This window comes from Pecten maximus, chromosome 15 (genome assembly GCF_902652985.1).
Source record: "Pecten maximus chromosome 15, xPecMax1.1, whole genome shotgun sequence".
NCBI lineage: Eukaryota > Metazoa > Mollusca > Bivalvia > Pectinida > Pectinidae > Pecten > Pecten maximus.
The window spans coordinates 26,805,577-26,829,851 of NC_047029.1; the positions used below are offsets into that span (position 1 = coordinate 26,805,577).

Genomic DNA, 24,275 nt, shown 5'->3' on the forward strand with positions numbered 1-24,275 from the left:
TTTCTTATGTAAATGAAAACCTACCATAAAATGGAATCGTCCTATGTGCCTATTTGTGACGTCACACGAATCGTCCTTTTCGACCGGTAGATTTTACCCAGTGAGACCAGCGGCAACACGTTGTGAAAATGTAAGTATAATTTCATGAATGGGAATTATAAAATCGACACTGTATATGGGTAATTCGATAGAAACTGGTTAAAGTTGTATATTTCAACATTATTTTTAGATTGGTTTGGTACTGTTTGGTGGTATAAAACACCAAATATCGAGACCGGCATATTCCCCAGGATTCAAGGACAACCACATGTCATTGTATTCGGTGTCTTTACATCACGTATTTTTTCAATTCGCCATTTCGTAACTAGTCTGACATTACGATTATCTGTTTTTAAGTGTTCAAATGAACAACATTGCATTACAATGTTTTCAAGATCGTGGTCTGATTAGGGTCGGGTTTTTTTCAGCGATTATGTGCGTGTGACGTTTCGTTGGTTTAAAGGTCAATATACCCCCAGCTGGGAACACAAAAGTCAAGACAACCTCACGCATTTCATTTACTCAGATTTTCCAATTTTATGGGTCAGACGGTTCGTTTAATTGGTAGTTGCATTACTTTTCGGCGTTCGAGTGATTACATTATAGGGAAACAAGTTGTTTCATAATCAAGTTAACGTTACATAACTGAATTTGGGAAGTAAATTAAAACATCTTAGCATAAAATATTTCTACTAGAGTATGTAATTGAAGCATAGTGACAGTGTTAGGGATCCCTGAACGATGAAAAATTGAACCAAATTACTTAGGTAACTCCAAGATGGTTGCAAATTGTTAGTAACATTTTTGTCGTGTCAAGAATCGAGTAAAAGTTATCATGGATCTCTGTTTTTTGTTATCATTACGGAGTTTTACCAGAAGTCCTCAATGAAGGTCTTTTAGAGGTAAGTTTTCTCGAAGAAATCCAGTAGATTATGTAACTTCATAAATGACAACTAAATGCCAAAAAAGTCTACAATATACAACCATCTTGTGAGAAGTTTTCAGAATGTATAAGTAGCCTAGTTTAAAACCTATAAAGTTTGTGTGAAAACATATATATTGGCAAACATCCAACAGGTCGTTATTATCATTGCAATACATTTAAGGAAAATAATTGAATCATCACAGGAGAAAAGCGATACGTCTAAACTAATTCATTAAAAAAAGTTGTGACCTTGTCTGTCAACTAAAGTTATATTACTGCGAAGACCTAGCATGATCAGTATTGTTCATACTTAATTTTAATAGCAATTTTTTTTCGCTGTAATTTCATATGCAAAATGCATGTTTTTTAATCATGAAAATTCATATACGTACATTTAACTCTGATAGTATCGATTTTATGGATATTTAAAACTTGATCAGGAAAAGTGTGTGTAGCAAATGCCATACTTAGGCCTAATTGATTAAGATAAGATGCATAGTTCACTCCCAAAACTGAATGTTTGAAATGTTATGAACTAAGTCATCAGAGGAAACTTGGCCTATTGAAAACCCATTGGGAGTGTTCCATTTAATTTTGTCAAGAATGTTACATATACTGTCACATGTATACAGCTGTGGCTATTTCTAGCATATGGTCATATATGATGCCCTGAGGCTACTCTGAGTATGGTCAGTATACAGTGACTGTAATATAATTCCTAGTATAAGAAGGTCATCCCTGTATGCAGATCTAGTTAGACTAGCTAATAATGAATCCTTTAGAGTTGGTAAAGTTTAATGAAAATGAGTTAAACTCCTATAATAACTTGTTTACAGGGGAGACGCTGATAAAGGCAAGAAAGTTTTTGTGCAGAAGTGTGCACAGTGCCATACCATCAACAAGGGCGGTGCTAACAAAGTAGGACCCAATCTGTATGGAGCCTTCGGAAGACAATCTGGCCAAGCATCAGGATTTTCTTACACCGATGCCAACAAGAAGAAAGGTTTGTTTATTTTTTTGTCTTTATTTACAAATAAATCTTCCATTAATCTCTCTCGGTTCCAAATATATGAAAAATTAACAATTCCATCAAATTTGAAATTTCTCCATTGTATTACATCATTGAAACCTTAATCATGGAAATTAAATTGTTTATGAATTCAGGAATGTAGCATTTGAATGTAAACTATTTTTATTGAACCTCCTCAATCTTTTTTTTTCTTTTTGGTAGTCTTTAAAAAATATCTTCTTTACACTTTTGTTGGCAGGTGTCACTTGGAATGAGGATACGCTGTTTGTGTACTTAGAGAACCCCAAGAAATACATCCCTGGAACAAAGATGGTGTTTGCTGGTATCAAGAAGGTCAAGGAACGAAAAGACTTAATTGCTTACATCAAGTCAAATTCTGATAACGTATGATGACAGGATATTTAGATGAATTAATTGAACTATTTATGAAGTGATTTCTTAGTGTTAAAACTGGTTTAATGTCATCAAAGTGAACAAAAGTCAAATTTCAAGTGGGAGCCATCATCGTCATTCTGCTGCAAGAAGATTCAAGAACATCTTGAATATTTTATTTACAGGCATATTTTATTGTCAGTTTTATTTTGCATAACATTCAGCATAAATATTTCTGTTACATCAGAAAATGGCAGTCCTAAGTAATATTTTGCTGTATATAAGCTAGTTGAATATTTTTAACCTTTGAGATTTATTAATGTGAGTGTAAGATAAATATGAGGAGAGAAGGTAGCTTCATTTTCAGTTATCTTTTTTATATTATTAAACATGACCAAATTTACCCCAAATGTCACCGGATGGCTACATATTATTACAGATCTTAACTACAATGTCAATACTTTCTATCTCGTTTCCATTGGGCTTGTACATGTTAAGTTGAGTGAAGGTTTTAATAAAATAGATAGAAATGTTATTGGTGTGTGTGTCATTACTTTTAAGCTAACGATGAACAAAGTCCATCCAAACTCCTCAGCACCTTGGATAGCAAGGTGTATGAATATATCTATGTATGACTGGAAAAACAATCTACTCGCAAATCTAAACTGCAGAATAAAAAAAAATGCAGGTGTTATAGTTAACAAATTGTAAAAAAATAAATACCTGGTACAATATTCATATATGACAGAAATGATACTGTCAGCATTATCATATATATAATTACTGTCCACAGAAAATGTTTTGCAAATTTAGGTAGTTCCTAAGACTTTTACAAAATGGAAGTTTTAAATTTCTTCACATCTAAGATCATAAAACAGAAGTTGCATTTGAAGAGTTAATATTACAAAGGTTTGGCGGAAGTGTCCTTGGCTCGGTTATAATCGGAACAAGGACCAACATCAGGAATGATGTAGACTTGGCACACATTTCGCAGAGGCTGGATCAGATGCATATTTCAAACAAGTCGTCTAAAATGTCATGTCGCTGAGTTGAAACGAAGCAAAATTGGTCGGTCGAGCTAGAAATAATCTTACCTGAGAGTAAAAGCTTGTATAGATCTATTACTGATGCACATTTTGATGCAAAACAAAGCAAAGTTATGAAGAATCAAAATTAGATGCTAACAAAATTGGTATCTGACCTGTATTTCGACCTTGACCTACATCAAAGATCCAGCTTGTCCAGACTCTCCTACACTAAGAGCTCCATTGGATGGTGAAGAATCTATATCAAGGAGGTCAAGAGGCTTATAGCTTAAAAAAGACCGATGACTATAACACTATATTGTCCAGGTTCTATCTGCTACACTTATTCTCATCAGGACTTCATACTTGGGGCACAAGTTGTATCATGTATCATAAGTAGGCTACTGTGACCTACATTTTGAACTTGACCTACATCCAGTATTTACCAAATTATCTTGTGTTTTTGTGTACTTTTATATTTTGGGATAAAAATCCCCATATTCATGATATTGTGAGAAATTGATTAAAAGGATTATACAATTGTTCATGAATCCAATTCACTAAAATTTAGTTTAAAAGTCTGGAAGTTAAAAGTCTTTTGAAACTTTGTAATATGTCGGACGTTTTTTTTTTTTTGCTTCAATTTCTTTGGGATAAAAATGGCATATAATTATATAAAGGAGTATCGGGAAGGGGTAGGATATGAATATTCGTTCTAATTACCATAAGTTTGAAATGTTCATTTGATTTCACTTTAATCTTTTTACACATTGATGACAATTAACTTTCTCTTTGTGCATAATGACAATAGACCATTATGCACACTATTATATATTGGGGCATGTACTGTCATCCTTGATCCTCAGGTAAAGTAGAGTACAGTGTATTTATTTACTTTTAACAGGCCACAAAAGGTTGGTCCAGGTGATGCAGAGAAAGGCAAGAAAATATTCATGCAAAAGTGTGCCCATTGCCATACCTTGGAAAAGGGTGGGTCTAACAAGGTTGGGCCAAACCTTCATGGACTGTTCGGGAGGCAGACGGGTTCAGCAAAAGGCTATAACTACAGCCCATCAAATATGTATAAAGGTACAGTGATTGGAATGATAAAAAAATAAGCCCATGTCTGGTAATAAACCCACCAAATACTTTATTGAAGTTCATTAGAAATCTTATCAATTGCATTGCATTGCTCTGTAATAAACCCATCCCCTGGAGGCTGAGATAATGTGTTGGTTTGTTGGTTGGGTTTATCTTCCCCTGAACAGCCAAGGTCATTTTGAGGCGGGTTCTCTTTGTAGTAGTTGGTGACTACCTCATTGAACGATATAAGGAAGGTGGTCTGTCACATGCCATCCAGAGCAATAAGAGTAAAGTGTCTTGCCCAAGGACACAACCATGACATGCACCTCGGATCTTCACCTGAGGTTACGTGGCCGGCCTGGCACTCTAACCGTGTTCGCCCCCTTAACTTATTTCAGAATAAATACAGAAGTACTACAGAAGTTTAATTGAACTTGATTAATATTGAAAGAACTATGATATTCAATTCTGAAGTACGTATTACAATTTCCTGTTGATGTCAATATTGTTATTAGCCAGGATATATATATGAAAACATTTTTGACATAGAACATGTATACACATTTATTAAATTGTGTGACTGATTGTTATCATTTTTTCATTTCAGGTATCATTTGGAATGAGCACATGTTGTTTATGTATTTAGAAGATCCATTAAGATTTATACCTGGGACAAAGATGTTTTTCAATGGACTGAAAAATGCCCAGGATAGAAACGATATGATAGCCTTTCTCAAGGAAGCAACTTCCTGACAGACCAGAGAAAATATCTTTTATTTATGTGCTACTTTAACTGTGTTATACAGACTGGAGGCTGATTTTGATATATCAGCTTGGATGCATTGTAGACTGTAGTTCATGTACTCATAACTGCCTCAAGTTTGATGTTTCCATGCAATATAGTACGTGTTAATATTGTCATCCGCTGGAATATTCTATGGAGTCTTAACAATATCGCTTAACATCTTTGAGGTTACAAGAAGTGTAAGCCATATTCATCCGAGTTAAAAGGATATGTACTTTTAAAAAATGCAGTAAGCATTGGAACAAGTTAGTGTGAAAAAGGAAAACATTTGGAGGCATCTGTAAAATCTCGGATGAGGAAACCCGGAACAGGAATGGCCCCAATCTGCAATGAGCAGACATAAATTGAAAATATTTGGGAATTTTTATTCAAAATATCTTGAAATCTTTTCAAAATCAATATTATCATGATGTGATAAAAATAACTATTTTGCTGTCACCCTTATCAGTGGGTCACTTGGCACAATTTCCCAAATGGAGACCATATACATGTACCTGTATATCTCTGTTACATAATTCTTATTGTATTTTATTGTATTTCCAGTTCCTCTTATATACATTGTATATTATGTGATTGTATTTGTATTTTTTGTGTTTTGATATAGGGGCGGATTGCCTCGAAAATTTAACAAGCCTCATTGTCCACACTGTTTGAATTACTTCTTTGCCCCATATAATCATTACAAGTAATTTGTATCCTCCATACATTTATGTGAGGATCCAGTGTTATCTGGATTATACTGTTTATATTACTTCTTTGACCCATATCTGTTACATAATACATATACCTGGTATGGGTTAGGACTTTGTGCCAAGTTCCTTTCACCTTTTTATCAGAATTTAACCTTAACTTAATTTTTACACTTTACAGACAGATCAGCCAGAGTTAGACAAAGACATTCAGATTTTTTGAGAGAACTTCCAAAGTCGCAAATTTTTAAAACTGCATCTTCAGATCATGTCTTACATACTTTATTCTGGCACCATGACAAAGTAATTTTCTCTAAGAGAGACAAACTGGTATTTATAGTGTCTGGGTTAAAAATCACAGTGAGAGAGCTACCAGGGAGTATGTAACATGACCAATCGATCTATACATACAACTGACCTGATCAGTTTCTTTTAATAACTTTGAACCATGTGTTAAAAACAATGTCTTAAAGTGTAAATGTTGATCTGTATGGGTCTTCGAGAATCAGAATGAATTTTCATGTGATTACAGTGTATTTGTAAAGTAAATATGAAATTTTCCAAGAATGAAATACCTGTTTGCTTGTTGGGTTGAAACAGTGAGTGAATTTGAAGGAAATGATTATATGAATGTACATTTATTGAATGAATGGCATTATAAGTTACATGGGAAATGAATGAATGAATGTGAATGAATTAATGAATGAAAGAGTTTACAAAGTTACAGTGATGTGAATGAATGATGAAGAATGGAAAACAGATCATGTTCTGAGTAGAAGTATAGAAAACTGAAGAATTCCAGGTTAATTTGTAAAACATGTAATGCATTTTTTTTCATGAATTATTTGAAAAAAAAACGACAGAAAAATAAAGAAAATTAATTTGTTTTAAGGATTACTGTAATGTATTAGTAAACCTAAATCATGACTGGATCAGTTGATTTACCTAGGTATAGCAGGTTGTTCAGTGAAAAATAATGACTGTCAGGCAGCAAGTATTTTTTTCCTCATCAAATGTTAAAAGGTATGATGTCACATGACCAACTATGCAGGTTTCTTTGAAGACTTGCCTAATTCGACAGTAAGACCATACAGGCCCCAATTTAAAGCTTTTCATAGTTAAGTACTACAAAGTTTAAGGAAAAATCCCCGAATTGAAAACATCTTTTAAGAAATTACTCCAAAATTAAGGAACTTAAAGTTCTGTAACCAAGAGATTTTCTTGAATTCCAATAACTCTCAATCCTATGGAAAATTTAAAGTTAAGAAACACTAAAGAAACAGGAGCCAGTATTTACTTACCGTACTTTATAGACCTCCTTTGTCATATACATAGGCATCAAACTTGACCCTCGACAGTAGGTCTCAGTTTTACAATATAATCAGATAATATTTTACAAATCACTGGTCAAATTTGAGAAAAACAAATTTAGTATTAATACCTTCCCTTAAAATCTTGGTGTTAAACAAGGTGACATTTTGAGACCTTACTCCTATCAAAATCTTTTTGAACAATGTTTCACCTTTTAATACTAGAATCTACACCAGGTATACTAGCTCACAAGAGATGTAATTCTCTAGTGAAGATAGTCTGCAAAAGTGGCATGATGTACCAGACAACTGATCACAAAACCTTGCATCTAGAGAGTAATCAATGTAGACAAAACTTAGGTTATTTGAAAAGATGTTAATCTTCGACACAAACATTGATGACTTTGTAACTGTGTTTGCAAGCTTGCAAAAACACTTTATTTTAACAAGGACAGTGGCAATTAATCACAGCTTTCAATCTGGATAACATGAAGAATGTGTAAACTTATATAAATAATTCTGAGTTCAATTTACTGCCTCTTGATCTTTTGCACTGACTCAAAATGATAGCCAGAAGGTTTATTCCATGGTGGTCCAAGGGGGGATAACTCCATGCCAAATGATTTGTGTCCTGGACGACGTTTTTACCACACCAAGTAACATGCTGACATTTCTGATTTACCGGTATTCAATTGCACCATAAAAGTGGGACAAGATGTACACAATTATTTGAATATCTTGGTATGTATAAGAATCAATGAAATGTAAGAAAGAAATATATAGATATTACATAAAAATGTTAAAATCATATTTCATATCTATATTTTTAGACTTTCAGGGACCTGTTAATCTGTTATAGTCTAGGCGCATATGGATCCTAAAGTGCATAACATTCAGGTCCGGTGCAGGAAATGTACTAGACCTTATCGACAACAAGGTTGAAGAGTTAGAATCATGGACACATACTTTATGGAAAGAGGAACCTGATGAATCATACTCACAAAAATATTCATATTTTATGATATAATGTTTGAATTTGTAAAAACACTTCGCACAGTCCAGTCATGATGGTGGATATTTCCTATAGATATCTGTACTGGACCAGGTGTATACATGTTTGTTTATTTTTATCGTTTCACACATTTCTGTTGGATGTGACTCAAGTTTCCTCCTTAAGATAAACTCCTGTGAGTCTGTGGGTGTGGTCAATTCTTTCTCCCCTTGATCCCCAGGAACAATTAAATGTTCCATTGTCTCTTCTGTCTTTGGTCTCGCTCCATTTCTTCCTCCCACTTTGTTAAGGTTCTGTTTACTCTTCCCCCTGATCTTCAGAGGGCCCAGCAGATTCCATGTCTTTGTATTCTTTTGCCAGGTTATCTAGGGTTCCTGTAATTTACAAAAAATTAAAATCAAACTTTGAACTATTACTTCAAATAGTTTCTGGAGGGAAAAACATCCATTCGCAGAGAAAAGCCAATCATAAATGAACATCAAGCTTCTTCCCTTTTTCGGTCTTCAAGAACTTTTTGGTGACCAATTTACATATTTTTTTTAGATGGAAACATTATACTTTTGGCTATTGTTCCAGTAGAAGAATAATCAGGGACAGCTGGAGCCACCAAAGTATAGAACTATGAATACACACACAGGACCCTATACAATTGTGTACCACCTGTGTGACTATTCAGTTCGGCATCAAATGTAACAGGAGAGGAAAATGCAATGACCAAACATGGACTTGACAGCTGGACCTACAAACGATAACTATTTGAGCTATCAGGCCTTCATTACCACAGGCGCTTGCATTGAAAATGTGATTTTCAAAAAAAAATTATTTGACAGTGGTATGTGTAATCTGTTAACCCTATTACACAGTACACATACCACTGATATCATTATTTTTTTTAATTCTCATTTTCTATGCAAGCGCCTGTGTTCATTACTGGGGCAAACACTTACCTGAAGGCCGTATTTGAAAAAGAGGAAAGTCTTTTAGAATGAAGAGAGGAGATAAAATCCCAAATTTAATCACCTCTGTGGATCATACAATGGGGACAGCAGAACAATTCTTATGCCCAACCTCCAGGACAGAAACCTCAAGGTGAAGGATATGGTAAAGAGTGCGTTTCAGGAAAGTAGCACTACATACAGAATGTAGTACAGAAATATCAGCAGAAGGTGACCAATGTATTAAGTTATCATTTACAATGTTAAGTAAACCATATGGTGACTGGCTCTTGGAGATATTTTTTAAAACGAGGATCTTGTTAGGGGTTTTGACTTATATACCAGTATGTGTCAGTGATTAAAACCCATTATAATTTCATTAAACCATTAGTCATTTAAATACTAGATACATGTGTCAGAATAACGTGAATGCTCCACCTCTATAAACAAAGAGAAGTTTTGAATGCTTTACTGGCTTTGTTTAGAGGATGTACTCGTGAATTTTAAGAACAAGTCTGGTATTAGTTGATCAAGGATTGTTCGTTAAGTAATGCTAAGCAATTAATAACCAAATGAAGGTGAAGTCACTTGAAGTTGCATCCCATATAAAAGATTATACATATTTTATACATACTCGATGGATATTATTTTTTTATGTCCAAAAGATAACTCTGGGAAAAATTGATTGATCATAATCAAAACAAATTATCATTATACAGCTATATACCAAATTACAGGTCTACATTTTGATTTTGATACTGAATTCGTTCAGAGGTGTACTCATGAATTTTCAGAACAGGTCAAGTCAATTTGTAAAACTACACTAATGCTAAAAACACCATTTTCTTGAGGTTTATAATTGCAATATAATATTTAAGTTTTGGATATCCTTCTCATTTCTCAATGAAAACCGAGTTCAATGCAATTCTACTTAAAAACACTTAAAAATGCTCTATGTGAAATAAATCCCATACCATTCTGAATACTGATGTACTTACTTTTGCATTCACTAAAAACATTGTCTTTGTTTGCCAGGAAAAACACATTGCTGTTCTGTTGTTGTTTGTATACTTTCTGAAAATTATAAAAGAATATGTTTAAACCTGATAATGTCACAGGTCAATTATATGTACAACATATAAATATATATAGTTTTCCAAAAGTGTAACATTGGGCCGGTAAGTAAGTTTTATGTTTCCATCATCCATAGTAAACCTATATATATATGTAAGGGTCAAAGAAGTAATATGAACAGTATAATCCAGATAACACTGGATCCTCACATAAATGTATGGAGGATACGAATTACTTGTAATGATTATATGGGGCAAAGAAGTAATTCAAACAGTGTAAACAATAAGGTTTGTTAAATTTTCGAGGCAATCCGCCCCTTTATCAAAACACAAAAAATCACAAATACAAACACATAATATATATAAGAAGTACTGGAAATACAATAAAATACAATAAGAATAATGTTTTAGTAACTGGAGAAACCACAATGAACCCTTCGGCAAACGTGGGCCGTGTTTGTATTTGTGATTTTTTGTGTTTTGATAAAGGGGCGGATTGCCTCGAAAATTTAACAAACCTTATTGTTTACACTGTTTGAATTACTTCTTTGCCCCATATATATATATGTATATATATCTGACAACTTTTAAAATTGAAAATCAAAATAATGTTCCAATATTATTTAGGTCTAAAATTTTGTCTATGCAATGAATTAATTTAACTATAGTATGGATGCGAAAATGAAGAAACAGAAACAGAATTTAATAATTTTGAGTAAGGGAAATAATCAACCTTTTTCGCTTCAATATTTTAGCAATTTTTTTTACCAATGACTTGTGTGAACCTTAGTTTTACAAATCATATATATGTTATTGACAGTCTTTTTGGGGTTATAATGAGCCTATTCCCATTTGAAATTATTTCACACTTAAGCCAAATTCCCAAAATCTGCAGTTTATAATGCTTGTTTCCTACTTAAGTTAGAGAAAGCAAAATCACTGTAAAAGTATGTTTAATTAATTTGCTTTTAGGAATTCTTTTCAGAACACTTAACTGATTATTAACCGCCACAAACTTTACATACATGAGAACAAGCATCATGTCAAAACCATTACTAGGGGACTGTTATTAAGGTATTGGAACATTTGGACCAATCAGAATTCTAGGATTGAGGTAACATCCTTTAAATGTTTAGAGATTTTTAAGAACAGGTCACTTTGCTAGAAGGTCATGATTGGTAGTACCCTACGTGAATCCAAGTTGAAATGGCAGCAGTTTTGAAACCGTGCCCTAATATCGTGTGTGTCCTCCTCGAACAGTTATCACATCTCTAATTCTTTGTTGCATTGAGTTCATCAGGGCATTGACTTTCCGTATTGGAATGTTATTCCATTCTTGGACGAGTGCATTTGCTAACTGAGGGAGGGTATTTGGGGGGTTACGGCGATTTCGAATTCTTCTGTCTAATTCATCCCACAAATGCTCGATTGGGGACAGGTCGGGGCTATATGGAGGCCAATCTATAGGAACAATGTTCTGTGTCGCAAGAAAGTCTCTACAGACTCTTGCAACGTGTGGTCTCGCGTTATCTTGCTGAAAGGTTAGATGATGCTGCCTAACAAACGGCACAACATGGGGCCTAAGGATCTCATCCCGATAGCGTACGGCCGTTAAATTCCCATTGACTATCACCAAAGGCGTCTTCAAACCATGGGAGATTCCCGCCCAAACCATAACTGATCCACCCCCAAATCGGTCGTGTTCCAAAACACAGGCGTCAGCAAAACGTTCGCCTCGACGCCGGTACACACGTTGACGGCCATCTGCTCGAAATAACGTGAATCGAGATTCATCGGTGAAGAGCATAGACCTCCAACGTCTCATAGGAAAACGTCTGGGCATATGTGCCGTTGCCCATTGCATACGACGTGCTCGACGTTGCGGTGTTAGTGGTAAACCAACGTACTGTCGCCTTGCACGCAAATTAGCCTCACGCAGTCTGTTGATCACTGTTTGGGGATGAATTCGACGGTTATGATTACCAATCGTATTCCTTGCCGTTTCAGCGGCCGTTATTCTCCTGTTACGCAGGTGTGCCAACCTAAGAACCCGGTCTTGACGTCGCGACGTTACGCGTGGACGTCCTGATCTCGGCTGGTCATCGACTCTTCCTGTTGCGTTAAGACGTGAAACTAATCGACTAATAGTCGATTTGTGAACTCTGAATTGTCGAGCGACGTGAAGTTGCGTGTTCCCTGCCAGAAGCATCGCTATAGCACGTCCTCTATCAACCAGAGACCTATATACTACCTTTGATAACCGTGGCATAATTGTAAAAGGAATTATTGTTTGCAAAAGTATTGGCGATGATGTGGCTCAATGTTAGTGATGAATTGATACTGGTTTGAATGAAAAAAGAACGCATATGTTTGTACAGGCACGGTTTTTGATGTTTTTACCGCGCCGGAAGTGCATAGGTCTCTATAGTCACACTTGGGTGATTTTGAAGATTGGTATGGGTGTTAGGCAGGGTGCATGTTTATTTCCGCGATTTTTATACAGATATGTATATTTAATACAAAATTAATCACAATTTTCCATGTTGCGTTTCTTTTTCGTTTCAGTATATATCTGACAACTTTTAAAATTGAAAATCAAAATAATGTTCCAATATTATTTAAGTCTAAAATTTTGTCTATGCAATGAATTAATTTAACTATAGTATGGATGCGAAAATGAAGAAACAGAACTCAAATTTAATAATTTTGAGTAAGGGAAATAATCAACCTTTTTTCGCTTCAATATTTTAGCAATTTTTTTTACCAATGACTTGTGCAAACCTTAGTTTTACAAATCATATATATGTTATTGACAGTCTTTTTGGGGTTATAATGAGCCTATTCCCATTTGAAATTATTTCACACTTAAGCCAAATTCCCAAAATCTGCAGTTTATAATGCTTGTTTCCTACTTAAGTTAGAGAAAGCAAAATCACTGTAAAAGTATGTTTAATTAATTTGCTTTTAGGAATTCTTTTCAGAACACTTAACTGATTATTAACCGCCACAAACTTTACATACATGAGAACAAGCATCATGTCAAAACCATTACTAGGGGACTGTTATTAAGGTATTGGAACATTTGGACCAATCAGAATTCTAGGATTGTAAGAGTACATGACTCTGGAGGTGATGACAATAGGCTGCAGTTAGTTACGTTTAGCCTAAAAAGCAGCATAGTTCAAAATTTAAGTAATACATCCTAGGTTAAGTCACAGCTGATGTACCAGGTAAAATACACTAATGAATTAAAAAAATGACATTAAAACTTACTGCTTCTTTCTTTAATGTTGACAGTTCACTTTGAAGCACCTCCTTTTCCTTTATCTTGAAAATAATTGAAGGAAAACAACATATACTTATTATGTTAAATGTGGTAATGTTGATACTGTATTTATAAGCCTGGGGGCCAACAAATAAATTATGGCTCAAAGAAGCAGTATTATTGCAGGCAATTTAATACAATTTGAAAGCATTTAATATATGAGGGTGATATTCCACAAGGCATGGACTTACTATTGGATAAATACAGTACAATTTATTCAACATACTGATAAAAACAATACCATCCTTTCAATTATTTAGGTCAATGTATGAGGATTTGTTTATAAGTTTGGAACTTTTTATCACTGTTGTTTCAACAAAGTGATATTTCTTGATTTATTAGTTTGTATCAGAGAAAACTAATGTTTAGATGTGATTTCAGTAGCATCTTAATGTCACTGACCATGCCTTGGTGTCCTGAACTTTCCTTATGCTGTAATGCTGTATTTTCCTATGGTAAATTTAATGTTAAGAATATTGTAAATAAGTGGTGCTAGATTAGTCTACAGTTGAGAGGTCCTACATCAACAAGAAGGCCCGTGGACCTTATAATGGCCATCTGACCTTTACCCTTACATTTTAGTATACATACTGTCATAGTAGCAAGTAATATGTGATTCTTTTGACCAGCCGAAAAAAACCAACTTGGTCAGGATCATCTAAGGATCATTTCACTGATGGAACTTGAGAAGGAGTTTAAAATAGGTGTTGTTCAGTAAAACCATGATTGTGCAAACATGTTACTTTAATGACCATTGTGGCTGCCATGATGTTTTTACCAACAGCCTCAAAAAGGTAACAGCACTTTGTTTGCTCCCTTCCCTTAACATCAATCCTCGACACCAAAGTTCAGCTTAGTGGCTCCAGTGATACATGTATACAGGAGAAGTTTCAAAATGTGATTTTCAAGATGGCTGCTATGGTGGCCATCTTGGATTTTGGACTAATCAGAACAAAAAATAACAACACTTGGTCAGGACCATCTCAGGATCATTTCAAGTACCGGTAAGATTAAGTAGAATCTCACCAGTGGAACTTATGAAGAGGTGAAATGTGAAAAGTTTATGGACGGTCAGCTGTACGTTGCACGGCACACGACAGATGAAGCACAATGCCTACAGGTCGTCTTGACGCTTTAGGTCAGATGATTTAATAATCTGAAATCCCAGCATGGTCAGCGATTGCATTTTATCTCCTATTAAAGCAATGCCTTGATGAATGCAGGAACTATTCTATCTAATATGACCAGAACCTATAGCTTTGTTTAAACTTTCGCATAGGAGAAACCTGAAGCTTGACACTCTTTTCTTTGTGGGTGAAGACATAGAAAAACAAAAGAAAAGGATAAGTCTCTGGTCTAATATATGTACATCTCAGTCATATAAAGTTTGGGGTCTTTGTTACTAGTTTTGGTAAGTGTTAATCTAGGATAATGGAAGAATTTGACACAATTAACAAATGAAAATTAAAAGATACCATTGACTCTCTTACTCGAAACACATAATTACCGGTACACATTGTATAATTCCTTTTCAGAAACTGAAAGTGAAAGTAGACCACAGAATATTATCTGATTATGAAACGGACATTGAGGAATATCACTACAGTACACATGGTACAAATATGACACAGAACGAATTGTGGTCATATATTTTCTTAACAAAACATTTAGGGAAAATATATGTAAAGAGAAACCTGATGCTGTAGTTGTAATTTCTTGTCCAAATTCTCCATGCTGTTTTTGTGGTATAACACGCACGAAATTTTGTAAACGATTATCTCCCTTAATGGGTCTTACACTAAAATAATAAACAGCATCCGGAGAATGACAGAATCCTGATGATAAAATAATCTTTATCATAAAATAAATGTAATTTATTTTTATTTGATTTTTTAAAAAATATCTTGGCATAGATTAACTTTTGCAACTTTCGCTAATATTGTGTTTTCTAATTTAATCATAAATGGCTGTAAGGTCAAAAAATATATATTAACACGTTCCGGAAATATAAATCTTCACTCCGATTCACAGATTAGAATTCAACCATATTGAAATTACCGGAAGTAGTATTAGTATCGCTATTGCCATAGAGACATTATTACTCTTGACAGATGGATAAAAGTTGAAAATATCACTATTTTAGCTTAATCTGGACAGAAGCAGGAATTTAAATTCTGTCTGAAAGTAAAAGCCTGCATAACCAACACGATGAGTGCAACAACGATAACAAGGTTGGTATTTTTTAGCATAAATTTGGAATTATACTGTTGTACAATACCTTGTTATGGATGTTTTGTAATAATAGTGTTTTTCACAAGTATTTGGGCGATGCTGATAAGGGTAGTTCGATCAGATTGAGATCGTTATGTTGTGAAATACGGGCTTCATGGATTATTACTTGACAATCTTCTCTCAGAACTGAGATCCCTTTTAGTTTCTATAATTCCCTAGGGGTATAGCCTAATCAAGATCTATCTTAAATTAGTCCACCATCAACTTTTGATCAATGCGTATTGAGGTGATGTCATGCAACTACTATGCCAAAGGAATATACCACTTTAGAGTAAAACTTATACAGTAATACACGCAGTTATTAAAGGCTTGCAAAGTGTTAATCAACTTGAAAATTCCATTTAAAATGTCTCCTAGTTATAGTAGCTACCGACTGCATGATTGTTTTTTTTTACTCTGAAACCTGCTTGCCATGTATCAATATTGATATAACGATATTGCAAAGACTATGTGGCGAGTATTTGACATGATATCCTACAGTTGTTAACACTTATACATATTGCTATTAAGTTTCCTCATTAAGAGAGTACTTTTTAAGCTTGAAAGCTGTGTTTCAGTAGTGTTTTAGTGCACTATCTTAACAGGACAAGAAAAAATCCAAGGGCATTAGAGATACACAAAGAAAACAAATGAATATATTTGTACATACCATGATTTGTCTTCATTTTGTCAACCATAATGGTTCTGTGGTTATCAGGGCTCAAAGTGGATATTTTTACCAGGTGGCCTATTTGGCTACCAAGTTATAAATCTGGACACCAATTGGAAAAGTTAGTCGCCTGGCCTATAGTTGAATTTATAAAAAAAAAAGGATTTTTAATTCTTTAGATCAGTATAACCAGGGACGTATAATAAGATTTATATATGTCCCTGGTATAACATCTCTGTAACTTTTTCTAATATTAAGCTTAAGGTCATTTTAACATTCACTGCAGGCTTTGAAAGAACTAAATAGGCGTCATTTGAGCCCTGGTTATGAAATCGTAATGTTAGCTATCTTTTGAATAATGTCACAATGGTATTCTTAATCTAGCAAAGTTCTATTAGACTAACTGCAAACTGTTAAAGGTTTATGAAATTTGTAAATCATGTCCTGACGTCACAACTGCCTAGTGGTTGAAGAATGGTGCATTATGTACATCTGACACTATAATATCAGAGAATCTTTCAGACAAATAAATGATAAATGTGTCGTTTTTTGCAGTGTGACTACATCAGAGGCACCATCCCAGGTGCCCACAACAGTCCAAGAAACCGTTCCAGAGGAAATACCAGAGCCTAGTGATGCTGCCGTCAAATTTTTGGACAGCATAGGTAAATTGTGTATGGTCGAGGTATATCAGTTTCTGTACTTGTGTAATCCTCAGTCTATGAAACTTTAAACATGTTTTGTAGCTCAGAGAAATTTTCAGCAAATGAGCTTTGGTGTCCCCATTCATAGGATGTTATTGAAACAGTATTAGTGAGGACTGGGAACTTGAGTATCCGCAATGGATCTTATAGGGATTCACATCTACAGCACACCTACACTGTATTCTGTCTATAGGAATGTTCCATTTATCTTTAAACTGGTTTGCTAAATGGAATCGTTCTTTCCCCTTTATGTCCCCAAACGTGCACACCTAATGAAAGGTTTGGATAAACCAATAAAACTTGGAATCCTCAAATAAGACATTCTCAACGAAATATTTTATTAATTCTAGTGGAACATCATATTCCATTTATCTAAACGACTTGAGTTTGTTCTGGCCCTGTCACCAGACATGGGCATTCTGACACACTGATGTCTGTCCTAATGTCCAAGCCTGGTGTCAGGGCCAGAGGAGGCATGGGCTAGTTCTGGCCCAACTTAATGGAGCATATGACATTAGAGGGACTTATTTTTATTTTTTTTGTAGTATATATAAATTCTGGTATTAGTGTGAAATTTTAGAAATTTGTGTACATGCTTTAGAAAATAATAAAATGTCTTTCATTTTTGTTTGTATAGTTCCGGAAGAGGACTTTAAATACTTGATGTTTGACGACAGCCTATTGACAACTTCATCGGACACCTACACCAGTGGTTCAAAACAAGGGAGAGAACTGGGAGAATTTACAGTGTCTGTTGAGCCAACACGTCACAAACAGCAAGACTGTTATCTCATACATGCAAACAGTCATGGCTCTATAGATGGTGTCCCCTGTGGCACGTCCATAACAGCGTATGTCGGACAAAATCTGGAGACCATTGAACAACAACATCATGAATATGTAAAGGTAATGTTTGTCAAATTTTCTTGTTTTATAGAGTTTAATAATTTATATGAAAAATTGCAGTATGACTTTTAACATTATCATAAGTTAGTGTAAAAGTGGAGAGTATAAGGTCACTCTTCAGCTTTCTGGTTGGGTATCTGTGTAAGATATTAATTATTTTTTAAGTGGGTATACAATATATCACTGTATAATATAAAGGTAACTTGTTTTATCAAGTATAAGCCCACCACCCTATTTTTTTTCATTTTCTCTGCATAGCCAAATATTCAGGAATAAGCCCACCATTCCCCTTCATTTGAATGTTCAATTCACAAATATTTTGATTACACAAAGATAAACATGAAAAACAGGCATTTAATGAACATTTTGCAAATCTATAGTACCGGTAAACAAAATCAGGTCAATTATTTCATTGTTTCAGCTTGAAAATTGTCCCCTGGACAGGAAAACATTTATAGTGAAACAAGAGGACTGTTATGTTGTGAACCGGGTAATTACACAAGGAGAGGTATGTATCAGCCTTACTTTTTCAGTTTTGAGAAAAGAATCGTCCTGCTTTATACCACTGCATGATTGTAAGAATTGTTTAATAAAAGGCCAAGGTTTCCTTATACATTGTATGTTCTGTAGTGTTGAGGGATTCAACATTAAATTTTGACAGCAGTTTTTGTTTTGGACATTATATTCTTTTTTCTATCTCAAGTTATATGTAGTACAATAATTTACTCAATGTTTCATGTCAGATAACATTTTTTTTTACTGATGGATGTATTACCTTATTTGGTCATAGATTCACATTTTCATATCAGTTTTTTAAGTACAGTATGAAGAATTTTTTTTTATCATTTTTAGTTCTTTTATGAATTGTTATTTCCTTTGATCATGACAGCCCTGGTTGGAGACTACTGTAAATATTCAAGGTTTTTTTTTAATATTTTCATCCTCCTCCTTACTTCAGGGGTTACATTCAGTTTTGCTTTCTGCACCCATTGATGGGAGAATTAGTCAAGGTATTATTTTTTGATGTACATCAAATCAATCTTGAGGTCTCCATACCATTAAATTTACTGGCTTTGAATTTCTCCTCAGTGATCTTCAAAAGAAATCCTGGCCCCATATAAATAGCTAGTCAGGCATATGTGCCTTCAATTTCACCATGACATATTCCAGGGATGCAGTAAGTGAAAGTGAATGTAACCCCTGGAGGATTGAGGAGGATTTCTAATTGAAGAACTGTTATTTTCTCCACTAAAATCATTACTTGTTTATACATGGTAAATTTGTGGCTCAGCCAAATGAGTAAGTCCTGCATGGTCCATAACAGACTATTCGAAAAACTGAATTAATCTGGTCATGTTTAGTTTTAAATTTGATTTTGTTTTAATTTTCAACTTCATGTTGGTAATATGTATTTATTGTTTCTTCAGTTATCAACTAGTTCCCAGGTCTTTACAGCTGTTTAATCTGATTAGCACATATGGCCATAAAAAATGTTTGTGTTGTATTAAAATTACAACCAATTTTTCTTTGAAATGGCATTGTCAAACTTAACACTCTTTATTTAAAAAAAAAAAAAAAAAAAACAGTCCATGGACAAATGTCAGAGGAATATAAATTGACATTCACTTTTAGTGTTTAAGATAGATGTTAATTGTGTTTTTATTGTATGGAGACACCAGTTGGCCAAGAGGTCTTTTAGGGAGATATAATGGTACTGTTTCTTTAAGAAATGTTGAAAAACACTTGTGTGTGATTATTTGAAAAAAAAAAAAAACAATACAGTTTCTCAAATACTTTTAATAATTGATAACTTTATTCCAGAGAAGTTTCTGGGTCATGTTGTAAAAACAATAATCAGGTTTAATTATATAACTACTTTAATCAATTATACATACTTGATGATGAATTAAAACTTTTCATATTTATCTTCCTTAAAAGTTAAAATTAACAAAGTCAATATAAATTTTACCAGTACCTAATTACTGGTATTAGAGATCTGACAAATTCATAATTAAAATTTCTTTTGTTCACTGGTATTTTCTTAAACAACATATCAATCTTGTATGTTAGTCCATAAATCAGTCTTGTATGTATGTAAGTTCAAATTTTCCGGTCCCTGTCATTATTTTTTTTATACATATTCTATGAATTAACATTTACAGGATATTCAAAGATCAGCTAGGAGCATTGAATTATCAAAGATGCGTGGATTTATATCTGAGGGTAAGTAAAAAAAAATTCCCTATATTTCTAACAACAAGTACAGATTTAAACATACATAAAAACATGAAATCTGGAAAAAAATGTTTTGTTTTTGTTTCCTGATTTGAACAAGAAGAAATGTATAAGCTATGCTTGTAATTGTCAGATCTGTTTTCTACAATATGCTCATAAAAATTGATGAAAATTATGACAGAATGTAGTTAATTTGAATTTCTCTTTCAGGATCCAATTTACTGCTACATAGACTTTTGATTGAGAAAAACTTTCACTCTGAAGATTTCCAACTACTGTCGTTTGATTCAGACACAAATATATGTGCAGTTATATATGTAAGTGTAGACTTTCTATATCTACCTGATGTAATTGTCCAATCATACAAGTGTGTGTCAACATAACAAGAATATAATTTTTTGGGCAAAAATCAAGAAGAAACTGATCAGTTTTATAAACCTTTGAAATTCTGTGCCATTGAAATTTTAATGGAGAATTGACCAAAAACTAGGTTCTGTTAAACAGATTTTATTAAATCTAATTTGAAACTTCAAAAGGAGACAATTCAAATCGCATTGAAAATATTAAAAATAAATGTATAATTGACCTTTGCCTCATATTGCTTTCCTAGCGTCCCTTAGAGGATCGGACACAGACGGTTGACGGGACTGAAATTCGTGTGTACGGGATTGAGAGGACGATCAACTCGGTCGTGGACCTCCCTACAACATGGCAGTCATATTTTATGCAGGACGGGTAGGTTATTAAGTGATAACATTCTTTACCAGGGGTATGGAGGTGTTAAGGGAAATCAAACCAGAGGGATCAAATATTAAAGACATGTCATTTTGGTTTCTAATGATTTAAACTTTCTAAAAATAATTCATCTTGAGAGTTTACATGTTACCTGTATTACCTGTATCTTTCAAGAGATTGTTCTTGTTTCTCAAAATCATTTTATTATCAAGCATGTATTTACTTGATTGTTGAGAATGAAAAGCCCTTAAAATCAGGGTAGAAAAAATCTTTCAAGAGTTCTTAAAATTTTCACTGCTGCCTGAATGATATTACAAATTGACTTAGTTTTAACCCTTAAAGAAATGTTCTTGTTCATTTTTTCAGACATTTAACAAATCGTGTGCAGGTGGGATCTCCTGTGACAATGAAACTGGCCAGAGTACCAAACCTTATTATGAGAGGTCAGTACATTGTTCTTGGCCACTATTTTCCTTAAGAGGATTAGATGTGGATATTTACTGTACCAAATGTTTGTTTGTTTCAACAAATCAGTGGGGCTGGCATCAGGGCAAGTTTAAGTCTATTTCAACTTAAGAATTTAAGACCAAATTTCCAAAATATTCTTCTACAATTTTAATATACTAAGGGATAATGCAATTTCAGGAAAATGGATTCTGTTATTAAGACTTTCATCAGTATACAAGACCTAGATATAGGTACATTTATGCCAGTGTATTTGTGACAGAGTATCTGATTTTCAGATTACATAATTAAACTTAAATCATTGCCTCTGCTAGGGATCAAATCCAGGACCTCTAGATAAACACTCAACTAATCAAGCTGAAGATCTAGCCAACCAGTATATTGCAGCTAGTATTTACCAGGGTTACATAAAGAAATATTTTGCTGCTACATGTACCTTTTATTTATTTTATATTATGATTTTCCCAATTTCATAAACATGCTGTTTAGCATATTTTTCATGAGAAAATGTCTTTTTTAAATTCCAGATGAAGAACCACCTAAGCCAACATTTGAGAAGCGATCATTACAGTGGGATGAAGATATGCAGCTTTATTCAAAGTTCCTTGACAGGAAGGTAATTCTTTTAGGTCTTTCCAGATAAAAGTTGTCTTTAAGATACAACATTTCAGTCTTATCAACAACACCACACTTTGACTAGTTATGGAAGTATAAACATTGAAAAGTAAAACTCATTCACTGTCAGTTTTGCAATTTTACAAAATCTCCAGATTACATCTTGGCCGTGTTTGATTCCTCTTTCATCATTTCCATTTTAACTTTCCTTGTTTTATTTGTACAGGACGAATTAAAAGCTGACCATGGGACTTATGTTCGCCATCATCCTGAACTTAAAAATCTACTCGCAGATTTTCTCCAGTTCTTACTTCTCCGGAAACCAGATGATGTTGTACAATTTGCTGCTGAATATTTCTCTGCATTTTCTCCTGGAATGCCTGATGCTACACCTTACTTAGCTTCCAATGCTCCAACACCTTTCCCAGCCAGTAGGACCAACACAAAAATTGACCAGCTTCGAGCACCAACGCGATAATGTCCATTTTGGACATCTGACCTTTGTTTATTTGTTATCATCACCTGCATGAAGAAGTCTGACAGAAGGATGTTTCTTTTTGAAAACTGATGTCCGTTTTGTCTTCAGTCTCAAGGACTTTTTAATGAGGGTTGTTTTTCAAAAAAGATTCCCATGGAAATTTTCCAATACTTTGGGTTGAATATTTATATTATGAATTGCAGAACCTTACTACAGTAAGATTTATTAATTTGTAATATGTGTACGTTGTGATTTTCTCATAACATTTAATCTGGATATTCTATATTGATAAAATCCTGAATTAAAAATTCCAGATCCTTAAAATCAAATATTGTATTTCTGAAGTATTGGAAATAGACTTTTCCAAACTATCTTGAAATAGTTTGTCGTTTATACAATGTCATTTATACAAATTCAACCAACCAGTGTATCTTGATAAATTCAAACTGCTTGAAATTTTGATATTTATAGACAAATATATTACTTTCTCATCGGAATAAAATCAACAGATTTTTGCAAGCAGTTCTATCAATTACACAGCTAACACATCTAAAAGCATGTTTTATTTAATTCTTCAGTGATCAGACAGTATTGAAATTCTGTAAAGATTCAAAGAGGTTGAATATTTTGAATTTACGAGCAAGAAGTTCAGTTGAATCTGTTTTAGAAATTTAGGTATTTTTAGTAGCAATAAGAATTGAATATTGCATTGTGCTGAAACTGCTGTTATATAGTTGTTGTTTTCATAAAATATTCTATTGACCAATGAAGATGTTGTACCTGTATACATAGTTTATGTATAGATATTTTAAAATCAAATTTAGTTTTAATATGAAACAATTATCTTCAACATCAACCCCGTCCTTGCATGTTTGTTATACCATGACTTACTTAAGTCTGGTTTTACATCATTATTTACAGTTTAAATAATACAAAATAGTGAACTTTTCTACTGTGAAGTCTTTATTTTTTGCAGATCTATTTTTTCTTTGACATTTTTTCATGCCAAAAATTTAAAGAAATTCATGCATGTCATCTCATACGCATATGCTTAGTTATTATTTTTAGCCTTTAAATTACAGAGTACAAATCACCAGTGCATAACAGTAATCAAACTATATATAATACTTATATATTTTTGTTTAATCAATTTCATTAAAGCCAAATAAAGATTGAATGACTTTCTGATGAAATGTAGTCTTTATCAGAAAACCTTAATTTTACATTACTTGAACTTCCTTTTCTAAAAAAAGAATTAAAAAAAAAAAATAAATAGCAAAGCTGCAAAAAAAAAGAGACCTACGAAGAAAAAATTCTGACCTGCAAAAATGAAGACCTCACAGTAATTGTGTAAAATGAAGTATGTTTTGAGAGAAAAAGTGAATAGGTGAGGGAGAAATGAGAGCGAGGTTAGAAATATATGTTCCATTGAACAAATATTTTATACAGAATCGATATCCCATGGATGTAAATATTTTTTTATGATGATCTATTTAATGATTTTTGTACATAGTATGTTAATTTTATACAGTAAAATTCAGAACATTGTCTTATCTTTCAGTCTCAATAAAAA

At 33.6% G+C, this 24,275-nt stretch overlaps 4 protein-coding genes across 4 annotated transcripts; 3 read left to right on the forward strand and 1 right to left on the reverse strand.

Annotated features, from left to right (window-relative positions):
- LOC117344044 (cytochrome c, testis-specific-like) lies at positions 1-2,901 on the forward strand. The gene is made up of 3 exons (XM_033906643.1): positions 1-130; positions 1,801-1,967; positions 2,233-2,901. Coding segments are annotated over exons 1-3 (321 nt in total). The 5' UTR covers positions 1-128; the 3' UTR covers positions 2,385-2,901.
- A 1,149-nt stretch (positions 2,902-4,050) lies between these two features.
- Positions 4,051-5,899, forward strand: LOC117343348 (cytochrome c, testis-specific-like). The gene is made up of 3 exons (XM_033905689.1): positions 4,051-4,086; positions 4,267-4,480; positions 5,082-5,899. The coding sequence occupies exons 1-3, from the start codon at positions 4,051-4,053 to the stop codon at positions 5,225-5,227; spliced, it is 396 nt and encodes a 131-aa protein (XP_033761580.1). The 3' UTR covers positions 5,228-5,899.
- Positions 5,900-7,677: 1,778 nt separating this feature from the next.
- Positions 7,678-15,411, reverse strand: LOC117344045 (ASNSD1 upstream open reading frame protein-like). The gene is made up of 4 exons (XM_033906644.1): positions 15,318-15,411; positions 13,572-13,625; positions 10,224-10,299; positions 7,678-8,664 (listed from the first exon to the last, which is right to left on the reverse strand). Exons 1-4 carry the CDS (start codon positions 15,354-15,356, stop codon positions 8,588-8,590), a joined length of 246 nt encoding a protein of 81 aa, XP_033762535.1. The 5' UTR covers positions 15,357-15,411; the 3' UTR covers positions 7,678-8,587.
- A 269-nt stretch (positions 15,412-15,680) lies between these two features.
- Positions 15,681-23,996, forward strand: LOC117344046 (ciliogenesis-associated TTC17-interacting protein-like). Its single transcript, XM_033906645.1, has 10 exons — positions 15,681-15,854; positions 17,120-17,229; positions 17,906-18,174; positions 18,596-18,682; positions 20,337-20,397; positions 20,620-20,726; positions 21,020-21,144; positions 21,511-21,587; positions 22,137-22,225; positions 22,451-23,996. The coding sequence occupies exons 1-10, from the start codon at positions 15,832-15,834 to the stop codon at positions 22,700-22,702; spliced, it is 1,200 nt and encodes a 399-aa protein (XP_033762536.1). The 5' UTR covers positions 15,681-15,831; the 3' UTR covers positions 22,703-23,996.
- The last annotated feature ends 279 nt before the right edge of the window (positions 23,997-24,275 follow it).